The 19,206-nt window shown below is 45.9% G+C and overlaps 2 protein-coding genes across 4 annotated transcripts in view; one reads left to right on the top strand and one right to left on the bottom strand.

Moving 5' to 3' along the window:
* Positions 1 to 5,915, top strand: part of THSD1 (thrombospondin type 1 domain containing 1) — a 28,338-nt gene extending 22,423 nt beyond the window's left edge. For both annotated transcript variants that reach the window (XM_065052665.1, XM_065052670.1), the window contains exon 5: positions 3,541 to 5,915. In XM_065052665.1, the coding sequence (XP_064908737.1) occupies positions 3,541 to 4,916 (1,376 nt within the window). In that variant the 3' untranslated portion in view covers positions 4,917 to 5,915. The remainder of the gene's footprint in view (positions 1 to 3,540) is intronic.
* A 3,856-nt stretch (positions 5,916 to 9,771) lies between these two features.
* On the bottom strand, positions 9,772 to 19,036 carry LOC102092042 (fibrinogen-like protein 1). Of its 2 annotated transcripts, none has more exons than XM_005501850.4 (9): positions 18,897 to 19,036; positions 18,571 to 18,629; positions 17,213 to 17,297; positions 15,717 to 15,927; positions 14,461 to 14,620; positions 12,833 to 12,930; positions 12,664 to 12,752; positions 11,131 to 11,321; positions 9,772 to 10,125 (listed from the first exon to the last, which is right to left on the bottom strand). In XM_005501850.4, exons 3-9 carry the CDS (start codon positions 17,285 to 17,287, stop codon positions 9,936 to 9,938), a joined length of 1,014 nt encoding a protein of 337 aa, XP_005501907.1. In that variant the 5' UTR covers positions 17,288 to 17,297; positions 18,571 to 18,629; positions 18,897 to 19,036; the 3' UTR covers positions 9,772 to 9,935. The 2 variants fall into 2 exon arrangements, with proteins under 2 accessions (XP_005501907.1, XP_005501908.1); XM_005501851.4 differs by lacking the exon at positions 18,897 to 19,036 and adding an exon at positions 18,790 to 18,894.
* Between the last annotated feature and the right edge of the window lie 170 nt (positions 19,037 to 19,206).

The raw sequence follows: 19,206 nt of genomic DNA, 5'->3' as shown, positions 1-19,206 counted from the left end.
TGCCAGCACCATAGTCAGATGCTTGCAGCCAGTGTGGAGGGCAGGAGAAGTGGCCCCTTTCAATGGGATGGTGGTGCTCAGTCCACATAAAACTTTTGCCTCTTGCAAACTCCCTGCAAAAAAGGAAGGTGCTGATGCCAAGGGGCTCTGGGGTCCATCTGTTCAGATGGCTGGTCGAGAAGCTTCCAGTGCCTTCCCCATCCCACAGGTGCCACAGCCTGGGAGGGATGGGGGAAGGAAGGTGCATAGGGCTGTGCAGTCTCTGAGGCTCTTTGGCTGTAACTGAACAGATACTTTAAGCTATTACAAATGGAGCAATGCCTTACCCCTTGCTTTAGCTGCTTCCACAGTGCTCGCTTCCTTGCACTGGCAAAAGTTCAGTGTGGAAAAATAGAACAGAGCCAGCTAAAAAATGGACAGTTTGGTGCTGTGGGGAAGTTGCTTATCACATGGCCATTGCAATGCTTGTGCCACTTGAAAGGGAAGGGCAGCGGAAGGGGAGAATGTGTAGTTGGAGCAGCAAGAGGGCAGGACTCCTCTTTTGATGGAGGTGTTGGCTTGAACCAGCTTCAAGATGTTTGTTGAATGAACACCTCAAAAGTATACGTGCGGGACTGAAATGTATTGTGGAGCACTGTGAGAAGTGGGTTGTATTGAGCAAAAGGTCAGATGAAGGAAAAAATACTAAAAATTTTATTCCGTCAAGCTAGGTATTGCAGTTTGTCAGTGTTCAAGCAGCCCTTGGGATGTTGTAGCAGTTTGTTTTTAAGGTTTATGACGTTTTTAATGACTAGAAAGTGCTGGCCATGTGAGTCTGCTTATTTTGTAAAGCTGTGAGTGTAAGCAGAGAGGAACAACTCAGATGTTTAGGCCCCCGTCTTAAAACTAATGCCAGGCTCTAGGGCTGGTTGTCTTCTCTATGCCAAACTCTCTCAGGCTGCTGTGGGCAGTAGTGTCACCAGCAAAATGCAGTGGGGTAGTTGGTGTTTTTCTATAGCTGGTACTGGGCTCTGCTATTCTGTACCTCCTCTTACCTGCTGGCGAGGTATTTCATTTAGTACAGTGTTTGACTTGGTTCCTTGCTGGCCAGTTCCATCCCACTCCTCTGGAGCTCAGAGAGCCACCCTGATGCACAAAGCTCCCCAGAGCAGGGTCTGTGTGTGTGGGGTGTGTCCTGGACACATGCAGAGAAGTGATGGGCCTCTCTGGTGCTTCTCAGAGGGGGTGCAACTGTGCAAGGCATGCAATGGTTTCCAAAGAGGTCAGCTGTCATGTGCATACGCAGTCGTGTTGGAGTTACTGTCTGATGGCGCTCAGCAGGTCTGGAGAAGCCTCAGAGTCCAGTGAGGTCTCTGGTTTAGTAAAGACAGTTTATAGATAGAAAATCCAGATGCATAGGACACCTACACCTTCACCCATAGGAGGTGGAGGTATTACTTCTGGAGCAATTACTGGAGGAATTACTTCACTTCTCTCTTGCACATGGTTTCCAGTCCTCCTGCTCCCACATCAGGCAGCTTCCTTTACATAATCACCCATGTGATTTACATCTCATTGAATCTTCTGTTGCTTAAGAAGTGACTTGACACTGTGATCTTACAGTGTTCATCTGCTGCCTGTGTCACCCTTTCCACCCTCTGACTGTCCATGCCTTTCTGAAGCAGGAAAATGGTTTTTTCAGCATAACTATGTTCGTAGTCATTAGTCCAGCAGATGGAGCAAATGGCTGAATAAATGAAACTAGTACAGAGTCTAGGGAAGAGACGGAGAGCAGCAAACCTACGTGACCAAGTCCTGTTTTGAACCTTCCTGTTTGCTAGCTGTTAGCTTTCTACTCCAAATGGTACAGCACAATGTGCTTTACAGATAGCAAATGTAGTCTTTAGAAAACTGCGAGTCTGAGAAGGATGAGCAGTGAGTGAATTGCTCTGCTGCGGTGGTACTGAGCTGAGCAAATGCTGGTCCTGCCTTCTCCCCTGCGCTCAGCATGTTTACTGCCTGGCTCAGGCCCCTGGCACGGCAGAGCTCTGTGCTCCGGGCATGGGGCACTGGGCTGAATGCAGGTCCTGGGGATCCTCCAGAAAACGCAGAACAGGCAATGGTCATGTTCATTATGCTGGTGTCGAACTCAGAGTGACATGAAGATAAAGTTTAATACCAGTCTTAGTGCTGCCAGTTATCCCTCAGTAAAAGAAATGGGTCTCCTGCCCAGCAAATGCCCTGCACGTCTGTTATTGTAGCAGCCTTAGACCTTCTGGTCTGTGTTCATCAGTGCCTTTGTGCATCCTGCACATCTAATAGCTGCGCTACCAGCTCACTGTTGAATTAGTGTTTTTTTGGATTATGAGAAGTATATGGTGTCTGCTTCTCATTATTCTGCAGACACATTTTTCCTATGGCTGGATAGTCACTGTGGTGCAGGCAGGAGCACCTGGCAAATTTTACAGTAAACTCTCTATCACTCTAATGGAAGGGTTTGGTTTCTGGATAAAACCGGAGACTGGGAAGGGTTGTTAAGTGATTCAGTTTGAGCTCACAGCTTCATGGTCAGCTCTTGTTAACTACATCTGAACAGCCTTTTCCTCCAACAGCATTTTCATGGGCTTACGGAGCTGATGATTGGGGAGTGCTGACACACACTAAAATTAGCCGATGGACCAATTCATCCACTTTTAACTGTGCCGTGTTCTTCTCAGGGTTGGCCCTGAAATGCTAGAGACTTCATCCAAAAAAAGAATTATTAATTGCCCTTGGTTCAGCCATCTATAATGTGATGCGATGGGCAAGTGAGAGGTTTAAATAGGGCTGTGGAAAGTTCTGAGATATTCACAGTACAGGTTTGCAGAGTAGTCTTCCCCATTTGAAGGCCCATCTCCTGTCCACAACAGAAGAGTGTCAATACCAGAAAGCCAGGGGCACTAGAGCAATGTCCTCTTCTCAGTTAGGAACCTGCTGTGGAGAGGAAGGTTTTGTCCTGTGTGGCTGGGGCACCGGGTGGCCTTGGAAGGAGCACCTGCAGAGGGCTGGTTAGAAACGTTACACTGAATCTGTTAACGCCGCCTCTCTGCTCACTGCAGTTCTCACACCCACTTAAGCCATCCTAAAGATAATTTCAATTCTCACACCCACTTAAGCCATCCTAAAGATAATTTTAAAGTGATACCTGAAGTACTAGCCTGGCTTGGGTTGTTCTTACCCCTTTTACAGTGTTTTTCCACAGGGGATCTTTGTTATTTCATAAAGGAGGGCCAGTGTGGTTAGCCTAATTTACACATATTTAGGATTGTCTTATGGAAATGACAGAAGAAGCAAAAGTGATTATGACATTTAAAAGGTCCATGGAACCCTTGATTTAAATAAGGAGATCTGTTCCTGTCAGTTTGAAGTGATCAGTAGCAAGTCCCCTACAATGAGCAAACCTTAATGGTAAACAACTTACTATGCTGATTGGTTACTTCTTCTTTGTAGTTAAGTATCCATCCTAAAATACCAAAATGCTGATAGCGAAACTCTGACAGACATGTGTGCTCTTTGTTACAGCTATCAATCCTCCCACCGCACCTTCTGTCGAGCCGGGAGAGGACCAGAAAGCAAATAATATAGTCACTATCACAGGTATCTCCTTATGCTTGTTCATCATCTTTGCCACTGTTCTCATCACCCTCTGGAGGAAGCTCTGCAGAGCTCAGAAGTGCAGCACGGCTGTGCGCCGAAGCTCCGTCCATTCCCCTGGCTTCCGAAAAAACTCCGATGAAGAGAACATTTGCCAAGGCAACAAGCAGCGGGACAGCTTTGCCGAAGGAGGGGATGCCCCTGTTAACATTCCTCTGACCTACAGGCGAAGCCTCCAATTTGCCCAAGAAGATGATGCCTCTGGAAGTGAGAACTTTCAACCAAATGCCCAAAAAATAATCCCTCCAATTTTTAGCTACCGGCTTGCACAGCAGCAGCTAAAAGAGATGAAGAAGAAAGGCCTGACGGAGACCACCAAGGTGTACCACGTCTCTCAGAATCCGCTCACAGACACGGTTGTTGGTGCCACCACAATGCTTCCCCTAAGCGGAGAAAACCAAGAAGAGGCAGCGACAAACAAATTTAGGATCAAATCTCCATTTCTGGACCAGCCAGCCAGTCAGCCCAAATTCCTGGGGGAAAGCTCTCACCCTAGGCTGGATTTTCCATTCTCGCAGGCCAATCCTGCAATGAGCCCTACGCAAACCTTGATAAGAAGAGCTCATTTCAAGCACCAGGATAACAGAGGGGACTTTCCTGAGAGGGGCTCTCACAGAAACCCACAGTTTAGAAGAACGGCCAGTTTCCATGAAACTAAAAAGGCCAGGCCTTTCAGAGAGAGAAGCATGTCCACCCTCACCCCCCGACAGACTCCTCTTTACAGTTCCAGGACCAGGATGTGGGACCAGAGTCTGGAGGACAGGATGCGGCCAAAATCAAGAAACGCTAATCCAACTTGTGACAAGCTGGATCAGCCCCACAGCGCCGTGCTGGGGTGTGAACTGCAGGGCCACGATGCAAAGTGCCACCACAGGCCATGTCCCCCGGTGAAGAAGCTGGACCTGGTCACTGACCGCCAGCCTGCAGGTCAGGAGAAGGCAGCTGATAAGCCCGAGCCCAGCCGAGGTAAGAGGGGTCTTTCACCGAACCCCAGAGGTGCCTGGAGGAAGGAAACAGGCTCAGCTGGCAAAGATAATTCCCAGAGAGGCCAAAGCGTGAGCCCTGCCCAGTACCGAAAGGACAAGTGCCAGAGCTTCCCCTTGGACCCTGAGTTTGCCTTTTATGATAATACTACTTTTGGCTTAACAGAGGCAGAACAGCAGATGATCGACCTCCCTGGGTATTTTGGCTCAAATGAAGAGGATGAAACAAGCACTTTAAGCGTGGAGAAGCTGGTGATCTAAGCGACTCGTTGCAGCCCTGCAGGAGAGGCGTGTGCAGGAGAGGATATGCAGGATCTGGTGACTTCTGGTGGAAGGAGCAGCAGGAACCACGTTCCCTCTGCACGGAGCAAGAAGGAATAATGCCCCAAGTCTGGCTTGTGGAAACACATTCCTTCCTAATTACTGGAAAGTGCTTCCATATAATTTTTTGTATGTTTGTGTGCACAATACACACAAAATACCCTGGGAGAACACGTTAGTAAAGGTGTGACGCAGGAATAGCCAGTACGTTGTATTGCAGCAAGCAGTCATGTTTCCTGCGTCATACATGGTGAATGCCACTGATCAAGCTTTTCCCACCTTGTGGGCTGTGTACTAGTAGATTATGTCCTAACGCATCCATTGTCCAGTATCCTCAACCATGTCCTAATTAGTGAATCCTTTCCCATTTAGAAAACACAAACCTCAAGTCGTGAGTAGTTTTCATTGTTTTTCTGGTAGTCACTATTGAACTGTGTTGTTTCGCCGTAGTTGCTTAAATAAGTCATATTGTGGTGTTACTTTTAGTCGGTTGCTTGGAAGTGCAAACAATTGATGCTGAATACTTTGAGTGAATTTAAAATTCAGGGGGCATTTTTCAGCATTCAAGACTTTGATAATTTCTTTCTGCCAATATTTACACCAAGAAAACAGTAATGCACAAATATTTGCAGGACATTAGTATTAAAGGGCATGCTACTGGGAGGGTAAAGAAAAAGGATTATCATATTTTAGTCCTCACAGAAATGTCACTGCAGCATTTAAGCACATGTAAAAGGCAGTGAGAGAAATGTTGAATCACCTGTCCTTTCCATAATCATCTTTGCCTTTATTAAACTTTTTTTTTAATGTGAATAAATTGACAATAATACTACTATGGTAAGGTCAAAATAAATTATGAACAAAACTAGTGAACAACAAATTTATTTGATGAATACCTGTTCTGCAAACAAAAAGAAAAAATAAAATGGCTTGACAACATCTGGTGATTCCCAGAGAATCTTATAGTGAAGTACAAAAGTGATGGGTTTTTTTCTGTCGTGCTTAAAAAATAGAGATCGCAAATTGGCAATTACACACTGCTGCAAGTATTCAGAGCTGGGTTGAAACCCCAGTTAACAACAGAGACAAAACTTGGGCCAGCGAGAATGACTCAGAGGCTTTGCTTGCCATTTGTTAAGATAACCATCTCTTCAGGGCATTTGCAAAGACCAGGAGAATGCTGCTGGGCAACAAGAAGATGAGATGCTGTCCGTGGAGGATGGAGGGAGAGAAGGTAGGTTCAGGCAGGGGACTGTCAGCCTTAAAACAGGTGTGAAAGAAAAATTAGCATGTGCTGGGTTCTCTGGCAGTTTGCTGCTGCCTTTCTCAAAACTGGCTCACTGAGTGGAAAGATAGATTTCCCAATCCCACACTTTTTTTTTTTCCCCCTCCAAGCCAACACCAATTTTAAAGACAGAGGAGCATTGCTGTGCATTAGCCACTTAGCGACGGCACCCCACTGAAGTGTCCAGAGCCTCACAGGTAACGTGACAGGCACACAGCTGGAGAGCTGGCTGGGACAGCCCAGGGGGAACAAGAATCTGACTGCCAGAATCAAGCTGCCCTGTTTGCGTGGCCTTTTGGATGGGTAGTTTTGCAGCTCGTGCTGGAGCACCGCATCTGACTCACGGGGTGCTGCGAGCTCCCTCCTTCCCCGGAGCTGTGCCAGCCCCCGCGTTGTCAACAGCCAGCCCTTCGGCCCGGCACCGTGTTTGTACTGGCTACGTGTTCCTGTAAACTGTCAGCTTGAAATGCTGTTTAAAGCGTTTGAGAACATGTCCACACTTGAGCACTGATCCAAGGCTAATCAAATGTAACGAGTCTTTAAATTGACTTAAATGAACTGGAAATAAGCTTTGTGAAGCAATTACTGCTCAGGTTGCTTAGCGCCCCTGTGCCAGGGTAAACTGCACCGTGTGAAGCGTGTTCACCCCAAAGCAGGGATCTGTCAGCACTAGGCCTACAGTGATACGTGATCTATTTACAAGAGGAGGAGGAAGGGTAGGTGCCAAACTCTTCTCTTTAGTGATCAGTGACAGAACCCGAGAGAATGTCAGGAAGATGTGCCAGGGAAGGTTCAGGTTGGACATTAGAAAAGGTTCTTCCCCCAGAGGGTGTTGGAGCACTGGAACAGGCTCCCCAGGGAGGTGTCACAGCCCCAAGCCTGACAGTGTTCAAGAAGAGACGACAACACCCTCAGACACATGGTGTGAACTGTGGGGTTGTCCTGTGCAGGGACAGGAGTTGGACTCAATGATCCTTGTGCATCCCTTTCAACTCAGGACATTCTGTGATTCAGCTGTTCTATGATACAGCTTTAGTGAGCCTCTGGGCACAGGAGACCCTCAAGAAACAGGAGATCCAACAGCAACATTCAGCATTTCTCTAACCTTCAGTAGGAGTGATTTGAACTTGGCAGTAGCACCCAGATCAAATCAGTACTGTGCTGCTGGCATTTTCCCCGGTTTATTAAAATAAATAAGGTTCTGAAACACCTCCTAGGGTTTGCTGTGGGAGTTGCAGGGTCCTGCACAAAGCCCTGGGTTCCCTGCATCTCCAAGGGGGTTCTCTGAGTGGCAGGAGGGCAGAGGAGGGGCAGCCTTGCTCTGAGGCAGTTGTGGCATCCTGCAACCTTGCCTCAATATTGTGCTGTGTTCAGAACAGCTCCTGTAATGCATTAGATGGACTTAGGTACATCCTACATGTAAGACAGGAAGGCAGACCCCTTCTCTTCCAGCTTGTCAGATCTTGGCCCCTTTTTCTCTCTGAGAGACAGAAAAAAAACCACTATTAACATATTGATGCTGGCTGAAGGCAGTCCAGCTGTAATGCCTACCTCTCCATACTGACGCAGGCTTTGTGCTCTGGTCTTCACATCTATCACTGCTCACCCACTGGGGAGCTGGACTGAGTGGCAGTTGTCTGAGTAAGCCCTGTTGACTTTATATCCACCTTGATACTCCATTGTCGGATGGGTTATTGGCTGCTCAATGAACCATCAAAACACTAGTAGTGTTCCTTTGGTGCTGTAGTTGATTTCCAGCACGCAGAGTTGAGTATCACTAGTCTCTAATCTCTACCCTGCTTCCTTAGCCCTCTACTGAATAATGGGATGGAGCATCATCTGCCAGAAGGCATTAATTTATTTCACTCACATTCTTCTATGTCTTCTGCCTAGACAAAAGTTGTCCTTGCTGCCCTCAGCACTGCATCAGTGGCCACATGGTTATAACATGTGCAAAGTGGTTCCTTATGTTCCCAACATGCAGTTAGAACCTTGCACAAAGATTTTACTATTGTAAAATACAGAAGTAGTGATGAGAAACAGAGTAGTAGGTGCTGGCTGTTCACAGCCCTTTCTTCACAAGGGAAACCTCATTTCAGAGCTGTAGGTGCAAGTTTCGTTCCATGTGGGTACCTGCCAGCTCTTGGGAAGAGGGCAGTGGTGCAGTCTGGCCAGGGCACAGGCTTAGGAGCACACTCCCTGGAGCACTGCCCCATTGCGCTCCACTGTTGATTTTTGCAATCATTGGGATGTCTAGGAAGAAGTGAGAACAGGGTTTCCCTCTTGACAAAGCAAAGGAACCAAAACAAATTCTATGCTGAACTTTCACATGTCTCTGCGTTGTCTCCAGGATGGTGCGAGCCATGGAAATTAAATGTACCTTGCAGACCCTTTCAGCTACCCAGGACAGAAATTGCAAAAGCACCAGAGATGACACCAAAATAATGAAATTCTCATATTGCGAGCTTTCTCAAGATTTTCATGCAAATTTCTGTTCAAGTCCCTACTGCTGAAAAACAGATACAAAAGTGTTAAGTCCCACTCAGATGGTTTTATTTCACACTATGGATATATAATACAAATTACAGTATGTATGGATCTAAAAGCAAATAAATGGAAAAGAACTACCAGTTAAAAAATTGTTATAATTCATTCGACAACACGGTAGTTAAATTATTTGCATCAAGCTGATACTACTAATCATTTTTAGCTGTTGTTGTTAACAACTTGTGGAAAATAAATGTTCAGTATTCCATTTCTTTCATTTATCTTTGTTGCTCTTACCATTTCACTCAGATGAGACAATGAAAGCAGTGTGCCTTATGCTTCAATCACTTTCCTCTTTCTGATCCCCCTTCAATAACTCAAAGTTATCTGGTAAATTACACAAGAACACACAAATGAATCATGACTGCATTTTATGAACTCCTAAGAATATCTGTGCTCATCATAAATTTAGTAAAATCTGCCTAATTTTAATCTGGGGCTTAAGTCTGGTTGGCAGCATTGTCTTTGTCTGCATTAACATGTCACGATGTGCTATAGAAGTGGATCTGCAGGGGGAAGCTGTTGGTGATGAAGCCCAGAGTCCATACTGTCCATGCTGTGAAGGTTTACTCCAAAGTGGCCTTAGTCTGGATGCGCATTAGCAGTTGGAGCACATCCATCCACTGGTTTGGTTTCACGCCCTCCAGAAGCCTTCTACAACTGAAGTGTGACAATTGGGGACCATAGGGCGAGTTGCTTAAAAACATGCTCCTGATCCAGAGCAAAGCACTAAGGAAGGCACACCAGATGCCCTCATCACCTTGTTTCTCTTGTGTTCTTGTAATGGAGGCACCAACCATTAAAATCAAGATAAGAAAGATTTAGCCCATGAAGAGTACAGATAGCTAAAAGAACATGCTTGAACATGCTTCATCCCTCCAAAAAAGTCCTAAAAATTGCTAAAAGAGAAAACTCTGGTTATTCCATGACCGCGATCCATTACTTTTCCATTAAATTGTTGGCTTGCTGTGCTCAAACAGCTCATGATGTTAGCTTTAGCTCATAGAAACATATGCAACTCCAGTTATCGCAGCGCATCTTTGGTGATTGGCAGCAGCAGAGGGCTGGCTATTAACATACGCATTTCTTTTCAGGCTGTACTTTTTGTCTTTCCAAAGCAGCAGACTTCAGCTGCCTTGGCTGTTCTCACCATCTCCACTCTCACTGTCAACAAAGAATGGAGCCCTGATTTTCATGGCCGAGTATTTTAGTGAGTACCACATCCCGTGCCACGTAGACCAAACCATGCCATTGTCATGGGTTCCATTGTACCTTCCTGTTCTGTAGTATCGCCCATTGAGGTTTACAGCATGGCACCTTGTAATGAAGCAGGAGAGGGAGAAACGGAGATCAGATTTAGCGTGGGAAGACATTGCAGCAAGGTACCATTTTTACACAACATACACTTAGAAATACTGGGGTGGGATTCCTTGACAGGTTCAGACACCTATCTGTACTGAACTGGTTATCTGAAGTCCTATTATAGCCTATGGAGATCGGCTTAATGCATTTAGTGGCACCCAGAGAAGCATGTGGGTCATCATAAAGTAGACACCAACACTGGTCAGACAATTCAACCTGTTGACTCCTTCAAGTGTATTAACTAGGGACATGATTCAGTTGCCTAAACAGAGGGACATCGGTGCCATTCAGTAGGTGCTAGCTCAAGTGTAGGCAGCTAACTATTGACACCTAAAAATGCAGAAATCTTTTAATCACGGTAAATCACACTGTCAATGTACATTTTTGTAGCTGCACTGATCTCAATTTGTACATGATGAGAGTCTGGTCAAAGAAGAGGCTCATTCTACACTAAAGCAGGGAAAAGCGGAGAGCATTGTGTCCATGCTCCCAGGGTTGGTGAGCCTGAGTCCCTATCTGTTGATGTGTGGGCTATGCCCAACTAGCAGACATACCATTGGGACTATTTATGCTTAGCTCACCCCCTAGACATGCTCCACAATAGAGAAATGTCCTTTGAACACACTTCACCTTGCAGGGGCTGCAATTTTCTTTCGTGGGATATAACCCAAAGCACTTTCAGGAATTATAATTAGACACCTATTCTTCCGGGTTGTTCCCCACTATGCATTTATTCTGACATATTTTCTTAAAATGAATGCAATTTACAGGTGTTGCTTCATACTGAAAGAAGCAGATTGCTTTCCTTTGAGGATCTGTAGGTGTGAACATCTTAGGTTTGGCTGTGCAAGGTGGTATGTGCACACAGCAACCTCCAGCTGCTGTAAAGCAGGCAAGTCCCCTCGGCTGTACAGCCACCCACACCCTGTGCCTCTGAGAGGAATCAACTGCTTTCCATACCTGTTAAACCACCAGCCGCCCTCATTCTCTAACGCACAGTTGCCTCCCAGGAATCGGTCGTGATCCTTGTCAGATGTGGTGAACTGCATCCCTCTGTGAGAAGCTGACCACTGGTCTTCAAAACTGCTCCCACCAGACAAAGCGTCGCCAGCGTTACCAGAATAGGTGCCAAACCATACCCTGTAATTGTCCTGCAAGAATGTGTGAAACCTGCCTTTGGAATCAGCTCTTTCTGTTTTTCCTCCCATTTTTGAGACCAAATTTGCCCCGGCCATTGTATCCACTGTGAAAGGCATGACTGTTGAATTCAAAAATGACTTTTGGCCCCATGCTTTAATGATCCTAATGTAGTTCAATACGGGATTTAAACTTCCAGAAAGGATTGCTAATTACTGCTGCTGCTACAAAGGGCTTCAGGCTTTACTGTATTTTAATAACCATTTGATACACTATACAACAAGCTAGAAGGCTCTTCCTATCTCATCAAGAACAACTTGGTATGAAACTGCACGAAGTAGTTGCCTTCATAAACTGAGCAGTTGTTCAGCTAAAGCAACTCCTTAGGAATTTTGCTTCTCCAAGAACTAGAAGCCATCCAATTTCTAGCTAAACGGTCCCATCCTGGTCAGAATACTTAGAAGAATAGTTCCATTGTGCACAGCTAACAGATCTAAGAGACATTTGATATGAGATGGATAATTACTTTTGTGGTGTGGGCTTTTTCCTGCCCCACTTTCGTTTATGAAAAACAGCAGTAAGGTATTAAAATGAAGCTGTTCAAACTTTTCACAAGAAAACTCTAATTTCAATCTGAACATAATGCATAAATTTCTGGAGCTGTGATGGAGTTGGAACTAGGACTGGTCCAAGCAATGGAACTTATGTCCTTGGGTATTCAGGCTACTTATGCATGGTACTCAGAAATGTAAGCCCGCAAAGAACAGTGCCTGCATTGAGCAGGATGCTGACTAAAGCTAGAATGCAAACATGAAAATACAAGGATTTTCTGTCCTTGGGCTTTCAATGCTAAGTGTAGTGCTGTAGGTACCTCTCTTCAGGATGGGAACTTACCACTGCTCTTTCAAAGCTTTGATTAGAATTCAATGCTTGAAACAGTAGAGGGGGTTTGTTCTGGTGGTTGCCTTTTATGTGCAGCCTGGAACACTCTCCAGAAAGTAGGAGAACAGGGTTCTGTTTCCTTGCAGAGGTTCAAACCTTAGCTCCTCCCTCATGGAAAGACTCTTGTAACTGGAGGCAAACACACATGGGAATCCCTGTGCCCTGCAGCAGAGTTAGCAAGAGAGCACACATGATCCTGTCACCCTCTGGCTTGGGCACCCAGTGGTTGTGAAGAAGAGGTCCCAGGCTCACGTCCCTGCTCCCAGGGCTGTTTGTCAGTCAGCCAAACCAGGAATCCCAGGGCACCAGAGCAGGTAAGTTTTGCAGCCCTGGTGCTGAAGTCTGATGCTGCACATGCAGGTGCCCCAGTGTGACAGATAATACAAGCAAATCACCACTCACTCCATTTCTTACCTGCTCATTTCCAAGCTGGAAATTTTCATAAATGGCATAACGTCTTTCCCCATGCCAGTCCATCAGGTCAATCTTTAATGAGCTCTCTCCTAAACACAAAGCGGTGTCCTGTTAAATGAACTACCTCATGCAAATTGGAAAGAAATCTGTGGAGGGAAGATACTTGTACCTCTAGCAAGCAGGTCATAGATGTGGTCATTGCCCAGCCAGTATTCATCGTTGTTGCCCTGGAATTTTCCAAATCCCAGTTTGTAATCATCCCATTTTCTGCAGTGAAATACAAATATCAATTTCAGCATGTGGGGGAATTAGAGAGTTTGTGAGACTTAACTATGGTAACAAGTAGAACTTCAGCTGTAACTCTACACATTGTTTTCTAAAAGTATCTGCTTCATTGCAAGCTGAGCTGAGATTTGTCACTCTGCCTTAGGAGCAAATACAACTCACAGCTTACTACTTCTGCTGAGCCTCTGCACGCACATACACTGGATCAAACCTTCAGACTGCCAGATGCAGTGTTTGCAGAATGAGGTTGTCAGTTAGATGGAAAGGGAAAGCAGCAGCTGTCATATTGGTCTGCAGCAAAGTATCTGATATTGTTCGTCAGCAAATCATAATTCAAATGCACTCCTGGCTGGAAAAGGATGTTGGAGTCTGAAATATGCTGCAGTCTTGGATGTATGACGGGGTATATTGAAGAATCAGAAACTGAATAGAAGCTGCAAACACAAGCTTCCAGATGAAGTTTAAAGGAAAGTATCTGGATTTGCTTTGTGTTCCCATCCATGTTCCATTTAAACCTGTTTTTGATTCACTGACCACTCTCATCTCTGCATTTTTGGAAGGATCACTGTTTGGATGTGGCAACTTGTCCTTCAAAGATATGTATTTACTTTTCATGAACATTCTCTGGCTTCATCTTTCTAAGAGAAATCTCCTGCCATTACTTTATTCTTATCATTTCACTCTCTTAAAATCTCCTCTTTTATTTCTATATTATCTTTGATATTCACATATACTTCCTGTGTATCATCATTTCCAGCTTTACTAACATCTTGTTTATTCCCTCTCTCATGTTGTTATAAGGATATTAATCCTGCCTGATCCATGTACGTACTAGTCAATGCTCCTCTTCAGGGTGTTTTTCATCCACCATGGCTAGATGGTTCCCACTCTCTGTGAGCCAGCTTAAAGCCAGCTGAGGCAGCTTTGCAATGGACTGCACTAGAGACACTAGACATGCCCTGAAATTGTGTGGGCTATGACAGTGAATTAATCTGCTTGGGGATGTTTATTCTTTACTGTGCTAGCAAAGCATCTCTGGAGATTTTCAGGTGAGAGTCACCTCTCTGGGATTTTGCATAGAGAAAGGACAATCTGGAGCAGGGGTTTGGCATCTTTTTGAATGATCTGAATAAGGAAATAAATATTACACCATGCTGAACATAATTCCTAATATGAGAGCAGATAATGTGTTCAACAGGTCCCAGTCTATGTGCTGGCAGCAGATTCCTGCCAATTTGGACCCTTGGACAGCCTCCAATAATTATAAAACAAATATGTACATACACACTCAAATGCAGACAAGCTATGGAACGGCACTATAGGTCCATTTTGAAAATGGCCTCCTGCTGCCAATACGTACCCCCACATTGTCCTAACACACAGTTATCACTGTTAAAGCACAGTCTTGCACATCCCGTTTCTCAGACGTTGGGTTTTGCCAGGCAGGAGAACAGGGGGTGGGAGCTGGAGGCCCCACTGCAAACCCTGTTGATGCAACCATGGTGGACCCACCTATTGAAGTTCTCCTTGCCATTACTCCGCCGCTGAATGACAGTCCAGCCCCCACCATCAGACATGTCACAGTATGCCAGGAAAGGCTCTCGGTCCGCCCTGGGCCTGATCCGATAGTAGCCGCTTTTGGTCTTCTTCCTGTTGTACACTGCGGAGCAGTCTAGGCAGAACAGTGTCAGTTTGTCAAACAGAGCGGGGGGAAAGCAAAGGGGTATGCGCAGCCAAGAGGAGACATCACTGAGATACGGGACAAGGACACGTGGAGAGCTTGCATAATAACTTTGCAAGCCCTGCAAAGCCAAAGCAAATGCTTCAGCAAGGTGGTAGCGATGCTGGTTCGTGAACTGCTGGGCCTGACGAAGAGCAGCCTGAGAGCATTTACAGCCATGCCCACTCAGGGGGTCATTCCCAAATCTTTGGTGAGATACAGGACGGCTGCAGCTCAGGCTGGGACTATAGCACAGGAGGAATGCAGGACCAGGTCTGGCTCCATCAGCAAGTTCATTTGCAGGGAAGCTAATTACCATGTTTAAGGTAATCTCAGCTGTACTTCAGATTGGATCAGCACCCAAAAATTCTAAAATAAGAGTCTAAGGTCCTGTGACCAGCTCTACCAGGGCTGCATCAGGAGAGCACCTCTCAGGACCTCAGTGTTTTCTAGTTTCAGTGTAATGCCTATGAAGGAGAAAATCTTGGCCACAGGCCACAATTCCATTTATCACCACGTTCTCAATGTGACACCAAGGAACAGAGTATGCATGCCTGCTACTGTGCCACAGAAGTGACGGAGGACCTGAGGAACAGGGAGGTGGGCCCCTCCAAACAGATTTCAGTACCTGCAGCTGGGTCAGGCACTCTGGGCTCCCATAAGTCACTCCAGGAACATAAGAACTTCAAGAGCAAGACTCACCTCTCCCTAAAGCAGATGTCTAAAGTAGGTCTTATGGAAAATACCTGAGAGGTGACTGTTCCTCTCTGCATCAGAGCCCCAGGTGAGAAGCCCACCTGCAGGTATGTGCCTTGTACCTGGGTGGTAGGTGCCTAAAGCTGGGACAGCTGACTCCAGCTCCAGGAAATGCACTGGTACCAGGGCCACCTATCTGCCCTTTTCCTTCCCATGTATCTGACTGCATTTTAAAACACAAACCACTTTAAAAATTCTAAAACATTTGGCAGAAATAAAATATTGGACACTGCAGGGAGAAATAAACATTGTGGCAAGCTGAAATTTCCACATATGCTACTGCAAACTGTACCTTGGTCGTAGACTATCAAATTTCCACTTGTCGTGGGTAAAAGCACCTCATGCTGCACGCTCCTGTTGCCTGAGAACAGCCCACTTCTTGTTCTGTGGTAAGTGTTCTCCAGGATGTCCTTCAGTTGCAGTTCATATATATAAAGCAGGTCTTGAAGCTGTTTTAACCTTTGTCTTAATTTATTATTGTCTAGGAGGCAGATATCTTTTTCCTATGGAGAAATTAAAACAAAAAAAAAACCCCACACTCCAGTCAGTGGTAAGAACGGAGAGGCAGAGAGAAGGAATATCTGTCTCCTCTTGACCCTAACATACCACACTGCCTTTGAGGATCAAGGTAGTTCAATGGTGGTCTCTCTCAAAGATACATTAATAATGCACAGAATGGGCCATTGAGTTGAGCCCAGTGGAAAAGGATTTTCTATAAAGATCTTGCTACTGCTCAGAGCACCCCAGAATATGATCAGGTACACAGAAAATGGTCAAAAATAAGTTCTTTTGACTCCCATGTAGTGAACTCAAAGGGAGTGTTTGCAGACTATGAAACTGCTCATAGTAGTAAGAGGGGGGGAAAACAGCTCTTGCACTGCAACCAGGCCAAACCAGTGAGGTTCCAGAAACACCTGCTTGTAAATCTGGAAGATAAAAGAGCTGATATTTGGTGCAAATCAGTGGAAAGCAGTGAACCTACAGGATCAGCAGAGTAACTTCAGAGCTGCGTTACCATAACCAAGACTAGAATCTGGCCCATGCTGCCCGGCATAAATATTTTCAGCAGCAATCTAATATGTGGCTGGTGTTACTCCATTAAAAACATAACAAAACAGAGCAAAATCTCTTCCAAGACAACTAAACCTGTGCAATAAGAAGCTGGTTTAAGCTGGTTTTGCTCTGAGCAAGCTGGCTTCAGTAATACCAGGTGAGGACCAGTTCTAGGCATAAGCAAAACAAGCAGCTGCCCAGGACAGCAGACTGACCAGCATGCTGAAACGTGGCCTCCCAGCTGCCTCTTCCTCCTCCTAGGCCGTTTGGTTTTCCTCCACAGGGGATCTCCAGGCTCAAGGCACGCGGGGAACTGCTGCAGACAGCCCTGAGCTTGCTAAGCTCTCCTTGCTCGGTACCTCCTTGGGGTGTCCCAAGAGTAATTTGCTCATCAGGAGACTACAGATTGCGTCTTTCTCTTCCTGCTTTTAAAGTTGCAATGAATCAATGAAGGCAGTTTTCCCTGAGGGAATGGAGTGGAGTATTTCTTCAGTGGCCATAAAATAAGTTTCTTTTTTTTCTTTAAGGGGCAATGTCAATCCAGCCATTCAAAGAACTGCCCACCCTCTAATGTCATGAAGCCCCAGCAAGAGTGACCATACTTTAGCCTATCTGACAGCTTTTTGCTCTGCTCTTGCAGACCCATGTCCCTTTTGTGGGGAGCATCTATCTCTATGTGACTGGGAAGGATAAACCATTCAGAGGTTGTACAGACAGCAGCTAAGAGATACACACCGAAAACCTGGGTGCAGGTGAGCCAAAGCTGGCCAGGAGAAGGAGCAGCAGCAGCAAGGGCATCATCACGCTCATTTCTTATCACCTGAAAAGAAGCATTAACAGGCTGCACTGGAAGTTCTTTTAATTCCTCTCACAACTTAACTCCCCCTCAATCATATTTAATTCCCCAGAAAATGCTGCAGGATTTTTTAAGGAGGTTGCTCAAAACTGCAGTCAGGACAAAATTGGTGATGTTGATCCCCAAGATGCGTGTTATGGAGGAGCTGAAGCACCAGTGCAGCATGCTGACAGGAGAACTGAGGCTTGGGTTCAAGCTCCTGCTCCCTGGAGAAATAAATACCCATTGTGACCCTCCAGCAGCCTCTGCCTCTTCTCCCGAGTGCCCATGCACATAGGGAACTACTCAGCAATAACACCTCTTTGGAGCACTCCTTGCCAAACTGATGGGCCAAAATCACACAGTCCTTATTCAGTTCAAACTCTACAAAGTTAAGAGTAATTTTTCCTCCTGGTTGAGTGAGTGTAGGCATTGCCCCTCCTCGGTCCATGGAGTGGTCTGCCAGGATGGGATTTCCTCAGAGGCTAAGGGCAGGTCACACGTGGGACGAAGCAGGCACAGGGTAGTTTTTGCTTGGATTTCAGTGGAAGAGATCTCTGCTGCTGACATGCCCCAACGCACAGATGGGGCTTTGGTCAGAGAGTCTCAGCTAGAAAAAACGCTGAGCGACTGCCACTGGGAACATGCAGCTGAACGCAGTACAAATTGTTCACACTGTGCTCACGTGGTGCTTAAAAAAAAATCTGAAATATTTTTTAAAATCTGAAAAATAGGCTAAATGTGACTCCCCCGCTTCACATCTGGAAGTGCTGCAGAAACTTGGATACCCCGCTCTATGCTCTCAGCGATGTGCTTTGTGTCAGCTACAGCTCTATTAGCATCCCTGCAGCGGCTGGTGCTTCCAGAGCCGGCAAAGCCGCTGCCACAGGGGAGCCAGCCGCCTGCAAGCTGGGCAGGCAGGCCCCAGAGCAAGCCCAGGGAAGGAGCACCCATGGAAGCCACCCATAAAAGATGTCACACAGGTGGGTGCCCCAGCATGCGTCATTTTTCAGCCCACAGAGAGAAGAGTTCAGTATTACAGCAGGGGACCTGCCAGTCCATGACCCATACATTAATACCACCACACAGCAGCGGCTGCAGCACCAGCATGGAGCTCTGAATCAGGCCCCATAGGATACGGGTGGAGGCAAAAAGCTGACAGGAAGGATGGGTTTGAGTAACAGCTCCTGAAAACCAGGCAGAGGGAAAGAAAGCAATTTCATCTACACCTTTATCAACATGTATGAAGCGCACATACCTGTAGCTTGCCTTTCCTTCAGACTTCCTCCTGATAAGATTATCTCCCTTAAAAGTCAACTGCAAAAGAAAGTGATCATAAAACTGGCTGCATTTCTAGAGGTTGATGAGATTTTCCTCTCCAGATGGCCCACATCAAGGGCGCAGATGAAGAACATTTCACAGCACTAGGCAGTTCCACAGAAAAGATTTACCCAGACCCCAGGTTATTTGTTGTTACCCAATACTCATCCTGCTGCTTCCCAGTGAGGATAAATGACAGCTTGGTTTCTATCAGCGGTGCTCTCCAAAGGAGAGGGGCTCTGCTGCTTGCGCACCATTACCCACCTTATTTGACTAGGAAGCTCAACCACGACTGACTCTTTAAGTGTTTATATGAATCACTCAGACTAATGCTCCCTTCGGGAGTTTTATCTCACGTTTAATACAGCCAGGCTCATTTCAATAAGTCCTGCAAGGTGGAAATAACACAGCTTTTCCGTTCAGCATTCCTTTTGCTGTTTTATCTGGTGTATATGTAAAAGCACAGCACAGCTGTAGCACCAAAGGAGCTGCAAATCTGAAGCAAGAAGTGAACATCAGGGTATTAAGCAAGAATTGCTATTAGACTGAAATCTCAGGAGGTTTGCAGTTGTGT

The sequence above is a fragment of the Columba livia genome, chromosome 1 (assembly GCF_036013475.1).
Source record: "Columba livia isolate bColLiv1 breed racing homer chromosome 1, bColLiv1.pat.W.v2, whole genome shotgun sequence".
Lineage (NCBI taxonomy): Eukaryota > Metazoa > Chordata > Aves > Columbiformes > Columbidae > Columba > Columba livia.
This window is presented reverse-complemented; position numbering and strand designations above follow the sequence as displayed.

Bases quoted from the DNA above. Each gene is read 5' to 3' on its own strand.
- LOC102092042 (XM_005501850.4), bottom strand. From the start codon at position 17,287: ATGAGCGTGATGATGCCCTTGCTGCTGCTGCTCCTTCTCCTGGCCAGC. The intron at 15,928-17,212 runs GTGTGTATCTCT...ATTTCTCCATAG, and splicing joins CACCTGCACCCAGGTTTTCG to GAAAAAGATATCTGCCTCCT. The intron at 10,126-11,130 runs GTATGGAAAGCA...CTTCATTACAAG, and splicing joins GGCGGCTGGTGGTTTAACAG to GTGCCATGCTGTAAACCTCA.